Below are 13,524 nucleotides of genomic sequence, written 5' to 3'. Positions count from 1 at the left end.
AGTCAGATAAAAATAAGCAGCAGTATTACATCCATCTTTGTTTTATGACTGAAGTCAGGTTAAGTAGTCTGACAATACAGACGCAAACTCCTCTCTGCCCCCATAAAGGCAGACAGAGGACCTAATCATTAACAAATCAAGAAAAGTGTTACATAATTAGCAAGTCAATTTGACTATGTATAAAATAGTCTTGCCTTTTCAAGCTTGCAATTCTGTAATACATTTGCCTTATACTCCTACAAGGTATTCAAATACAGTAGCAGCAATACATTCCATGCTGATGCTCTGTAATAGGTCAAAGTTAGTAGTTTACTACTTAAAACCAGTTAAATTTTAAGTTAACCAACAGAATCCCCGTCCAAAATACAACTAGTCATGCAATTTTGACGGGACCTCCTCTCACGTCCAAAATAGTCATTACCTTTCACAGTGATTTAAGAGGAGCTATAAAATCAGAGCTGACAGGTTTGCATATAAAAAGGGGCAGATTGACTCTATAGGAGTGGTAGAAATGCATCAGTTAATCAGACCAGTCTTCTGGGTAATGGCAAGCTGAACAAAATATAGAACACTGCAACCGATAGTACTACAACGTATCTAGGAACAAAGAACACGGGTCACATGCTAATGTGACCATTCTCCTGTTGCATATGGCCATATTGAAAGGTTTTAGAAGTCAGGATACGGAAACAGCTTAGCATGAGCTTCAGCACTGCACCAGGACACTTAACACAGAGATAAGGAGATACAGATAGTAGTTGAAAATGGTATTAAGAGTACTTCAGGACACAGCCAGCTTTCTCATTCTGGTGTCTACACATACATCAGATACAAAGAACTAGAAACAGATCAAAAGAAAAATCTAGCAGACCAATGTGCAGTTCTGAATGGGCAAATGCCTACCTCAGTTCAAAATTTCAATCTCTTAACCAGGAGAAGGCTGGCTAACCAAGAGAAGAGGTGCAGACTGTCTTCAGAAGCAGGATTGTTGCTGCTAGATTAAACAGTTGTCTGTTAAAAGCCTACCTTAGACAGTTTTATATATTATTTAAATTGGGTTGTTGGTTTTTTTGTTGGATTTTTTTGTGTGATTTTTTTAAAGAAACTGCAAGAACCCAGACACTTCACTTATTCTTCATCACTTGACATTTCTGGATCAAGGCTTGATGTCAAAAAAAAAAAAAAAAAAAAAAAGAAAAAACATTTATGTAAAAAATAGGATCTGTGACCTTCATCAAGAATGGATCTTTCTGTCTTTAAAAATTTATGCAAGTATAAATCTCTGAATGTTTAAGAATATCAGGAGAAAAAGAAAGATAGGTTGATTCTTCTCTCAAGGTACCAGGACAAATGCACCACAAAGCAAAGCATCAACACTATGCAAAGACTGCACACTCTCTCATTAGAATTCTCATTCCCTTTCTCTACCCTCGAGGGAAACTCAGTGTCATTTCTCCTCTTCCTTTCATAGCATATCTGAAACGTGGCTATTCACTCTCAGCTGCCTCCTCTGACACTAAGTTAGCATCAGGTACACCCACAGTGCTGTTCTGTACTGGTGTTTCCTTTACTTTGTAAACAATAGCAAGGTCCATCCTGGCAAAAGCCTATGTCTACAAACATAACCTCCACATTGTGTCACATGCAATGACAACATTCTTTTGTTTTAGACTCAGTTATGAGGAACGGGATAACTGCACAATTCTTATAATAGTAATCTAGTTAGTGTGCATAGTGATGTTCTTAGATGAAAAGAAAGAAACGAAACACTTTCTGCTACCGCTGTCATTGGACAACACAAAGCTCTTGGGAGCTCCTGACAATTGCGAATGGTCATCTGCATTGCTGTACCACTCATAAAGCCCATTACACTAAGAGCTAAGCCCATAAAATAAGAACTGCAAGCACTCACACACCTGCTTAGCCAACTGGAGGAATGGATACATAGAAAAACTATTCTGGAGAACTTCCAAGGAATTCTCCAGAATATGCAACTGCACTCTAATCAAAGACATAGAGAACAGAGACAGAGGCAATTGTATAAGAACAATCTCTATACAGGCACACATCCTTGTGGTTTTAAAAGCCACAACAGCAGTTCTTGCAGCCAGTTTCAGTTGAACAAACTCAATAGGGAAGACATTAGCAGATACATTATTTAGTAAAAGAAAAGCACACCACTTTTAAAACAGCAAACTTGGCAGCAGAGCTAGTGCAGAGGAGGCAGAAAATGATGCTTTTATGTACATCAAGAATTTCCACACATTTACAAAATCTCTGCATACCTCGTCAAACCTGTAATAGACGCTTAGACAGTAAACAAGGATTAGTTTCTGGATAAGGGAAACATCCACAAAGGAAATATAAATTTGTTCAGAGCTGGCAAGGGAGGGCTCTTGTCTAAAAGAAACCACACTTCAGCATGCATGACAGTGTAATGTTCTGTGTTCCTTACATGGGAAAACATGGAAACCTTAGGATTTCCTCTGGATCTCTTAAATCATTTCAGTAGGACATTTGGGGCTGAATAAAAGGAGAAAACCAGAATGAGGCTGGAGAAGGTGGTCACTAATCCACGGCCAGGGCACGTCGAACATTGATTTGTCACAGGGAGAGCAGCTAGGAGGAATCTGTGGACAAGATAGAGTGGCTGAAGAAAGGACAGAAGGGCAGATCACGTGCTGCTTATCATAGGTCAAGAGGGAGAAAGCTGCCTTTGCATCTCAGGCTGTGCTTCTGGGCTTTACTGCACACATCATTTCCAGACCAAAATCTGCAAGCCAGTTAGTTCTCAGTGACACTGCTCAACATCCAGAATTTTTTCAGCACTGTGACTGTGGCTTCAGTTTGTCTTGTCAAACACTAGTCAGTAGAAGCAGCACAATGATCACACTTGAGCACCTGCCAAAAGACTAAGAAATATTAGTAACACAAAGCAGTATAAAGGGATGTGCATTTTAATCTAGAGTCATTTGTACACTGTGCCACAAACTCAGGTCTCCTCTTCCATGAGCTAACAGCATCAACTACGGAAACATCAGCCTGCAACACATAAGCACCTAACACCTTACATTTATTTCAGTCCATAACCCTGAATAATAAGCAATGGTGTATCCAATAGGCTGACCCAGTGCTAGGAGGTTCCTTTCCCTTCTCCCTAGGCAAGCAAGTCAAGTGAAGATTAGTTTCTTTAAAAACTCAAAAGAATATTTTAAAGTCTAGATGCCTCAAACATTTCCACCTGGTGTCAAAATAACCTGTAATGTTTAACAATGCTGCAAAGAAAGCAACTGGCCCAGCAGATTTCAGATTCTCCATCACTGGAGGTTTTTGACAGCAGCCAACAGAGACATGAATAATGGTTTAAAAATTCCACTTCAAGACTGGAAAGGGTCTTTCAAAGACATGTACACCATTTCCTGTTCCCATTTGCTCCAGTTATTGCAAAGCTTGAATATAACATCCTTGTCCGATTTTGAACTTGAAATCCTATGGAATATCGTTAGTTACGTCTAGCTTGTGTGTCACATTCATTCTTCTGTAGTCATATAAAAGTGTAGTATTTCAATAGCACCAGCAATAATGACTTTGCATTCTATAACTATGTGCCAAGGTGCAACTTCAGCACTGGAATTTAAGACATTTCTGCCTTTCATGTTTCTTGCTAGTCTTAGGTGTTCCAATGATACATTTTTAAGCAAAAAACTATCGGAGCAGTTAGCTGTGCAACTAAGCACATGGGCAGTCTTTTTTTGGCCTGATTTATATGTTCCAAAAAGCCTGCCTCAACACATTTGCTGGCTAGTGGGGAGTCATAATACATTGTTTTGTGTAACCAATATTAAAAGTTTTTTATACTTTCATCTTCTCAGTGGGGGTGGGAAATAGACTTTTAGGTGCTTTTTTTCACCTACCCCCCTTCAAATATACATTTGAAAAGAGAGACATAAACATACAGTCTAAGATCTAAGCGATGTAAGAATAATCTTATAATAATTATGGCACTTAATTTACTTGCCGTAAGAACAACGCTCTGCTGATACAATTCTTCTAGTCTCCCAATATATATGAAACAAACTGGTCTCATACTGAAGTTTCAGAACTATTTAAGTTTTCTTAATTGTGGAGTGCCAGTACTAATTCACTGCCATGGCCAAATCTGATCTATGGTTATTTATGAAGGGCCTGCTGCTACACACAGATGCTGTAGATTATATACTTAAGCAATTTATGCCGGCAGCTTGTATTAGCAAAACGTTCATTCGAGCATTCCAAGATGCTCTACAGACATAACTACTCAAACTGCATTAAACAAACAAACAAACAAACAAACAATCCACCCACACACATTACTTAATGAGACAATTTGCAATGACTACACAAAAGCAATGGTTTTACTTCCAAGTCTTTCAACCTCAGCAAAGTAAATAGCAAAAAAAAAGTTACATTATTTCCTCCAAGAACTGCCCAGTTTTTAGATATTAAACAGTTAGTGATGTTTGCACACAGTATGTCTGTGTATATGATATTAAAACATGGAAGCATCAGAACTCTGATCGTCTTTTGCAAAACTACAAGAAACAAGCTAAGAAGGCTTGTTCAGTTTGAAATATCCAGACTTTTATAACAATGATCACAGCCTAAAGGCTACTAAAATTATTAGGGAAAAAACCTAACAGCTTGATCACCACAGGTATTATCAAATCAAAGCACACAGCCTTTTATAAAAGTCTAATATTGTTTTGTAAGACTTTCTAGCGACTCCAAGCCACAAGAAATTTAGTAAGATGAAACATTTTGCCTTTACGTCAGAACTTTCTGCTCCTCAGGGGTTAAACAGAAAGCTATGATTTATTGTCTGATAGTTTTTTACTAAATCCCAAGGCAAAAGACAGTATGCATTCTCTAAGGGGTCTGACTGCCACACCACCTTCCCCACAGGTTTTTCTAGTATCGCAGCCCATTCAGTTGAACACAGTAAGTGTTTTAATCAGCTTTAAGGGGAGGGAGAGAGATCAAAATGAGATCTTACAGGATTTAATCTTCACTACACGTTCTGTGCTAGTGCCACGGACTTGCTTTAAACATCAGTAATGTATGCTTTTTGCAATAACATCCAAAGAAGGAATATGCACTTTGTATGTTCATGAGAAGCTATGAAAACATCTCTCTAGGTTACAAACCTAGACAAGCAGTTATTCACTCCGATCCTTTGGCTCTCGGTATTTCCACTGGATATAGTCAAAGATGTCTTTTTCACATTCTACTGGTAGGGCCTCCCCAGCAACTCCTGCAAGCAAATTACAGATGCTATTTGAAAGGTGGAAGGTCTGTACAATCCTGAAATGCCAAATGCATTGCAAGATTAAGAGAAAACTGCTCTAAGTAAAACAAGACTTAAAAAAACAAAACAAAACACCCCCCACAGACCTTTTCATACAGTATTTAGGTACTGATTCTCATTAGTGTCAAAGGAAATCAAGTAATGAATTTACTTTGGGGCCATGTAGTTATGCAGTTAAATATATTTATATTCATGTGTATATATAGACAGCTGCCCTCCAAGACAAAACAAAACAACTGAAGGACATGACACATCTTGTTAAAAGAGTGGGAAACCACATATGTGCTGTGCATGACACCGAAAAAACAATCTTTAGGTCAGTAAGACTTTAAGTAGATTAGGTGGCCCAAAGAGGTAACTTTGTGCCACAGCGCTGCCTATACATAAGTAGGCTGCCTCTTCCTGCTATAATGGTGTCCAATACCAGAAAGGACACTGTGAAAAGTTTAATGAACTACAGTATTTATCAGAAGCATTTCCAGTACACTGAGAAACCAATTTAAGGAGAAGATCACACAAAGCATGTAACTAGAAAGAATACTCCGTGCAAAGGCCCAGACTGACCAGTGACACCCAAGGGACGGATTGTATACTCATTGATCGTGAAGCCCATTTCCAGAGCATGAGTTCTCATGTTCTTATTGAATATATCACTTCCTGTGAAATACAGTACACCACAGTAATACTGATCTTTGGGGATAAGCCTAGAATAAAAGTGGAAGAAAAGTACAGATTTAGAACAAATATATAACAAAAAAGTTACAAGCCATTTGGAATTCAGCCATTCAGACACTGTTCTAGGTTTAGTTCCTATTTACATGCACACATTCTGCAACTCTGTACATTTGATTTTCCCACAAGCCGGACGCAAGAATGAAATGAACTGCATATCAGAGAAAGGTTCAGCACATCTACCCTGACCCAGAAGTTACTGGTGTTCAGCCACTACATGGTTATGGTGCTTCCACTCCTACCAAGAATTAAGGTCAAAGCAGTATGATAAAGTAGGTCACAATTCTGAAACTGGATACAAAGTCATGATTTAAAACACAGCATTCTTGCTAATAACCTGTTGTAGATACTGGCAGTTGTACAGTGGCTTCCATACTGCAAAGAAAAACTAGTAACCTAGTAAATGCCACGTTCTGAACGTGGAAGTAGAGATTTGGTGCAGAACTTGATGCAAATGCCTACTACGTAGCAGACAGCTAGGATTTTTGGGGGGTTTTTTTTAGGGTTTTTTTGGTGTGTGTACCGGATATCAATTCTCCTATGTGGATAGGCTGTTCCATCTTCTTTATTTGGCAGCTGACAGACACCCTGTGAGGAAGTAAGGAAAGCAAGAAACTCAAAATGAAATTAAACAGATTTGAGATCAATCTTCACCTCCCCACCCCTAAGCAACCTCTAAACAATCCTCAGTCATCCTGGAGAGCAAAGTTAAATTCCCACTGAACCGATTAAATATTTTACTAGAATAGCTGGATGTCATAGTACTGTGAATCACTATTTTACACTGCTAAGAGGACCGTAGTTCAATGTAGCATATAACTGCTTAAGTTTTTATTACAGCAGGAAGGATCACAGGACTTCTCATTTCCCATTCCTCTGCCCTAATTATTATCAGGCTCTTTAGTATGCACAAACATGAGCAGGTTAAGGAAAATGCAGACAAAGCTCAAGCTAATAGAAATTAAAAAAAAGAAAGCTTTTTCTTGAGAAATCCTCTGCCACTTTTCATTTCAAACTGCTTTGTAATCTTCATGCAATTCACATATTGCCTTTTCTTTTTTTCCCTAGTCTATGATCACCTTAAATGACAGCGCAATAGTGGGAGGGACACAAACCATAAGGAATGATGAGAAAGGTTTACATACTAAACCATTTCACCAATTGCAGCTTCATGCTGAGACTTCTCCTTCTATTCTTAGCTTTGTTTTGAAAGCTTAACATTGCTTATGCTATTAAAGTTATGTTGTCCGTCTCCTTACCGAGACTTGCTTTTCTCAGATTCTCAGCTGCAGTCATATTTCCCTTTTCACAACATTCCTTTCTTAGCTTCCACTTTGAAGACAAGAGCTATTCCATAAGTATTTAAGACTGACAGGATTATATAGGGAAAATGGTCAAACTATAATGAGCTTGTCAAACTGTGAACGCAAACTGGGAACGCAGAGTGTCTCTGCTTTTGGCTCACAAATGTACATTTAGCTTTAAACCCATACAGTATTCACACTTAAACCACTTGGCAAGAATGAGAGCAACTTTCACTTATTCCTCCTAAAGATCAAGCCAAAAAAAAGCCATCAAGTTTCATTCCCTCTCCGAATGCAACACAAACTAAACTGAAGACAAATTCCCAGAGTTCTTTTAGCTCTTATTTTAAGCAAAACCAAACCAAAAACCAAAAAAATAAAATAATCAAGTGCTCCAACAACCCCTTTCATCTTGGGAAAGCAAGTATCTTTAACTGTAGTATTATATATTTAAGTATTTATGCCTTCCAAAAGATGAGCTGAATATAACAGTATCTTTATTCTTGATTAGAAATTCACAAGTCGTGGATCTTTGGTGAACCCTCCTGCAGGACCACTCCTCTGAGCTTCCAGGGAATTCCATAAAGCCAGTATGAGTGACTGACAGGAACTAACCAGTCCTCATTTCCACTCAGTATCGCTTATGGTTCTACACTTGTCTGTTAGAATTAACTTTTAACCAGCCTGTAAGACCAGGATACCTGGGGCCTGTAAAGAAAACTAAGTGGAGCAAGATAACACCCAATTCACATGTTTAAGGAAAAAAAAAAGTTTTGCTGTGAGCGAGGGACCTAACAAAATGAATGTTACTGTAATTCATTACTTTCTTCAGCCATCCCACATCTTCCCTATTATATCCTGAGTCTAGCAGCTTATCCATTAAATCTGCTCTGCAGCAAAATTGACAAAAAAGGAGAGAAAAGTGTATTATGTATTAGACAAAACAAGGTAAACATAGGCCCGAGATCAAAGATAGTGTTTCCAAGATCTTGAGGACAGAGTTACAAAAGTGGTCACTGGTGCAACTGAAGAAGTGAGGTTGTGCTAAGGTTCTGGGGAAACATCAAGCGAAACAGAGACACAATTGGCATTGTGTGATAAAGGTTATGTCACTGCGGTTCAGAACGACATAAATACCTGTAGATTTTCTAATACTGAAACCTTACCATGAGAGATTCACTAAGAGTTAACTGCAGAAAGTTTTTTTGCGTGGAAGGGGGGGAATTAAAAAAAAAAAAGATTAAAAAAAAATCACAACTCCAGAAGTCCAAACAACATATCTTGTATATATCCTAGCTTCTGTCAGGAAAGGCAATCCCCCCCCAACATCCCTCACCACCAAAAAAAGCCTTACCATGAATTTGGTGTCACCTTTAGACAGCACATCTGTGACAAAGTGGACTTTTTCCAGTTGTTCTACAACTTGATGCAGAAGTTTTGACTAGGAACAGTGACAACACAGAAGAAGAAATTATTTCACAAATAACAAGAATATCTTACCCATTTACCAGACAATGGCCCACGTAAGTACAGGACATCGCTATAATTATATGTATTATTGTACATGAAATTTGACCGGGGGGGGAATAAAAAACCCCAAACAATAATATTGAGAAAATGCTAATAAAATTACAGTTGTGCAACGTAAAAAAAATTTCCACTGAAATCCCCATGTCAGATTGCTTTCGTTGGAAGTGACAAAACTCGTTTCTTGATTTTTCAACTTTTAAGCAATGAATCTATAGAATCAACACAAGAAATACAAACTGTCATTAAGACTTCTCCAGAGTTAGTCCCAAAAGATTACAAGGGCAGCAAGACATTTGCTTCTCGTCCAAAAGATTATGGCTACATAAAGAGATACTTACTCTACCTTTAATCCCCGCTTTATCCAGCTAGCTGTTACAGTTCTACATTGTAAAAGCACATGAATTCGAGGGAGTGGGGGCAGTGTGTGTGAAGGGAAGAGGAGGGACAGAAGGGTAAGAGTAAACAAACTGAATAGTTCTGCAAGAGGAACACAACATAATACATGGACCTGAGAAGTGATTATAACTCCTCAAAATAAACATGGTGATCCAAGAGAAGAGTTTACTATTACAGTAACAAAAAGATGCAAGAAACTGCAATACAAGTCTGAGACTATATATCTTCTGAATTTAAACATACCCTTGTGGAAGTAATGCACAGTACTGATCCACAGTAGCAGAGAAACACACCTGTTTGGATGATTCAGATGTGAAACTCGGATGGGTTAGGAGAACATCCATATCACCACTTGACTCTGCACCTAGGCAAGTAAGCAGCAAAGAAAAATCCCTCTGCGTATGACAAAGTATACTAACATTGGTGAACATCCATCTAACCTCTTCCTATAAACCTGTTTTTCTGGTAGAAAATAGTCAGTCACTATTCAAGATATTTGCGAAAAAAACAGAAAGTAAGAGAACCTTGTTCTTCCATCGAGAAGTTTATATCCCCGCACATCTCAGAAAATACCCAAGAATTTCTTGCTGTACTCTATAGCAATGAAGCACAAACGTTGTTAATGTAAAAACAAAGCAAACAATTCACGTTACAATATACTACTCTTTATGGGAGCAGGGTAGAGAAGCAAGGATTTATGCAGGTGTTTCATCACTGAACTAACCAGTCAAGACAATACTAAAAGGAAAAAGCCAGGTTCCAGCATAGACTTCTCTCTAGAAGAACAGCATATATAGTACTGAGTCTTGCTTATTAGCCCAAAATAAGCATAACAAGATCACAGAGTACCAACCTCGTCTAAAACTGCCACAGACTGTAGCAATATAGTTTGGGTCCAGCTTCTTTACCTCTTTCAGCACAATTTCCTATGTAAAAAGGAAAGATGTGTGTTTAGAGGTGTCAGTCATTTATTGGCCATCAGTGCCTCACATCCTTGATAAAGACATTCTTACCTGCATTTGCAGCATTTCTTCCCTTGGGATTCTTTTCTCAAAATCTTCAAAATATCTGCATATATAAAAATAAAAGTGTCTGAAAGAGTGGCAAGTGTAGCATCTTAAAATTTTAGTCAATTAAATGTGTATCAGAGGAAAGAATACAACTTCTATTACTGTCACATCACAAAAAGCTCCCCATTCTCACCAAGCATCTTCGAAAACATCTTGCCAAGCGATAGTAAAAACTCACAACTGCAAATTTGACAATGCTTAGAAGATAGTTTCATTGCATATTACTTCCACTGTATATGAAGAGCTGCTGTGAGGTGGGAGTAACACTACCATATAACCAATTGGTTTATATTTACATAGCCCTCTGAAAATACAAAAGGTTCCTGACAAAACTCAGTTCACCAGCAAGCAGGAGGAATACGTCCCTCACCCATGGTCAGAGGTGATCTATGTTGGAAAGAGCTAAATGGAAGCTCTCAAGTCAAATACAGCTCCTGATATCTTTGCATGCAGCTGTAAAAAACCAGACTGCAAGCGTGCTGCTTGACTGTGGAGAAAAAGAGGCCAGGTAAAACAATGACATGCCTGACCAGTGGGCACATTCTTCACCCCTCCAGCACCAGAACCACTGATAGCAGGCACTGGCAGCCATACTGCAGCCTCAGAGCCACGTGTTCCTCGACACTCATTACCCAACCATCCCAGTCCCAAGATCTGCAGACAGAGCTTCTGGATATGGGACTCTCTCCCCGCTGCGAGCTGCAGTGGAACTAGGGACAAAAAGACCACCGTGGAGCACTGAAACCATTCTTTCAGCTCAGCACTTACTGGAGGTTCTGAAACAACATCTGAGCACAACACTGGAAGCAGACCCAAGGGCAATGCATGCACTAGCAACACGGATAGGTCAGGTGCATTTTTTGTTGCTCACTTAACAGTGAAAGGTTTTCCCTTGAATACTCACGTATATAAAGGCAGGGATGCACACTGGGAATGGGGCTCAGATGAGCAGTGGGAAGGCAACAATCATTGTGCAACCCTTCTCACTCACTGGCAAGCAGTTTGTCCAGATCACATATTCCGCATCTCTGCCACTGATGTGGAAACGCTAGAGCTGACCCCACACAGAACCAATTCAGATATAGGGCTTTATTTGGTTCACTTGCAGCTTCATTCAAACACAGCTATAGTTCTTCCGGAACTAGCACACTGGAACGGCCACTCAGCAAGCAGCATTCAAGCTGGTAAGTATTGAGGGACAGACACATTCTGCATGGCATTCTCAAGTTCAGACATGCCAAGGTCTTAACCTTGCTCACAGCACATAACAAAAAATAGCCTGGGCCACTTTTATGCAGATTCCCAAGAAACATCACTGCAACCTTGCTAAAGTGATTCTCCATGAGCTAACTGAAAAAGTAATTTGAAATTAATTTCCTTCTGGATGGAGACTAAGCCTACTGAATTTCAACCCCAATGAAACAAAAGCTCTGAATAACTGCTGAAAAGCATGTAGAGCACACAGAGAGAACAGAACCTTACTTGGCCTGTGTAACCTTACATTACATCCTGGTGTCTGAAGGAGTCATTAGAAAAGCCAAGCACTTGCACCCAAGAAAGCTTACTTCAACCCAATTCGCTGGTGGTGGGTCAGCTTGTGCTCATTTTTTCTTAGATCTACAATTAAGAAAAACAAAAAAAAAGTTATTTGAGGACTAAAAATCTTACAGTAAGTTTCCACCAATGCAAAGATGATGCACGCAAACAATACGTAACAAGAAAACAGCAGCCTCAAACACAACGGAAGAGATTTTAAACCCACTACTCAACAGCTGATAGGATGAGTACAAATACATAGAGCACTTCCCGATAAAGACTTCAATAGACCATTCACCTCAAAGCCAAAATCCTTGTTATTTTCCATGTAATCTGTAAGTACTTTACTTTGGATATGTATGTAATGCCTTTAGCCTGTGCACTAAGTTTAGCATCTTATACACTTTCCTCAAAGCCTAGGGCATATCTGCTATCATAGTACCACTGTGGAACAGGCAGCTTGACAGAAAAAAAACATTATTGGAGTGTGAACTGAGGACCCAAAGTTACACTTACCTTCTAAAGTCTTAATTCCTTCCTCGACAAACTTCCTAGCAGCAGCAGGACTGCAAAGAGACAAGGCAATCTGTCATCAGGAACAGCAAGAATCTTACAACACTGCAAAGGACATTAGAATTCATTATAACTGCCTAGGTTCTTCAAGGCCAAGACTGAAGTCGCTTCTGATGCTTACCCTCTTTTCAGCATACGCATTTTCAGTTTGTACTTTCAATCAGCAGAGATGGCTATCCAAAGCTTGGCCTTGCACGTTTTTTAGCATTGATATAACTATATGGTGATATGTAATTGTAAAAAATAAACAAACAAAATCTCACCAAATAGGCAATATTGCTTTAGACAACAATACTGAATGCATGGTAAGAACTACTTTAACCACAGTCAGTCTCTGAACCAGCTTAAGGCAACAGCAACACAGAAGCGTCTTTAGACTAGCACTTCAAAAAACCCAACAAGGCTCCAGTTTACAACCTACAGCACAGCAAAGCAGTCCCAGCTCCAGTTTGGCTGGAGAGTTTGCCTTAAGCACAACACTCAAGTGAATGGCTGAACCTTTTTCCCCTTTAAGGGTTTGTCATTAGATTAATCTGTGTGACTCTGCAGGGAAAGAACAACGTTTCCACTGTGAGACAGGCATTCAAGTAATGTTATACCCAGATACCTATCCAATATCTCAACATGCTGAGAACCACCAGCCTGGAAGCATAGTCCCTTCCTGGTGAACTACTCTCCAACTGCTCTGGAATCCCATGCTTACAGCTCTGCCACCCTTAAAGACTTTGAATCCACTTCCTCAATAAAACTCTTACATTACAAGAGAATTGTCAGGTCTTGACCTGCCATTTACTTCCTTTCTTACCCTTCCCTGCGTCTCTTGCCAGATTCCAGAGCAAGAGAGGCAACTTCCACTGTCCTGAGACAGGACAGCACTCAAGCTTCTCTTGCTGCATCCCATCCCAATTTCTCAAGGCATTCTCAGATCCCAGTATATCCTCAAACTTTGAGCACATTTTCCCTCAGAATTACTTGAGAATGATCGCATTCCCTACCCTCAACCTCAAGGGTTTCAAACGTTGCACAAGAGCCCTGATGG

At 39.3% G+C, this 13,524-nt stretch overlaps 1 protein-coding gene across 1 annotated transcript in view; it reads right to left on the bottom strand.

Annotated features, from left to right (window-relative positions):
- Nucleotides 1-1,223: 1,223 nt before the first annotated feature.
- The window catches only part of POLB (DNA polymerase beta), a 22,795-nt gene continuing 10,494 nt past the window's right edge, over nucleotides 1,224-13,524 (bottom strand). The window contains exons 2-11 of the mRNA XM_050910100.1: nucleotides 12,429-12,478; nucleotides 11,942-11,993; nucleotides 10,320-10,374; nucleotides 10,160-10,232; nucleotides 9,600-9,670; nucleotides 8,735-8,821; nucleotides 6,600-6,664; nucleotides 5,909-6,048; nucleotides 5,184-5,290; nucleotides 1,224-2,901 (exon numbers count right to left, since the gene is read on the bottom strand). Of these exons, the coding sequence (XP_050766057.1) occupies nucleotides 5,196-5,290; nucleotides 5,909-6,048; nucleotides 6,600-6,664; nucleotides 8,735-8,821; nucleotides 9,600-9,670; nucleotides 10,160-10,232; nucleotides 10,320-10,374; nucleotides 11,942-11,993; nucleotides 12,429-12,478 (688 nt within the window). The 3' untranslated portion in view covers nucleotides 1,224-2,901; nucleotides 5,184-5,195. The remainder of the gene's footprint in view (nucleotides 2,902-5,183; nucleotides 5,291-5,908; nucleotides 6,049-6,599; nucleotides 6,665-8,734; nucleotides 8,822-9,599; nucleotides 9,671-10,159; nucleotides 10,233-10,319; nucleotides 10,375-11,941; nucleotides 11,994-12,428; nucleotides 12,479-13,524) is intronic.

This window comes from Gymnogyps californianus, chromosome 23 (genome assembly GCF_018139145.2).
Source record: "Gymnogyps californianus isolate 813 chromosome 23, ASM1813914v2, whole genome shotgun sequence".
NCBI lineage: Eukaryota > Metazoa > Chordata > Aves > Accipitriformes > Cathartidae > Gymnogyps > Gymnogyps californianus.
Note: the sequence above shows the minus strand (reverse complement) of the source record. Positions and strands in the feature narration are given on the sequence as shown.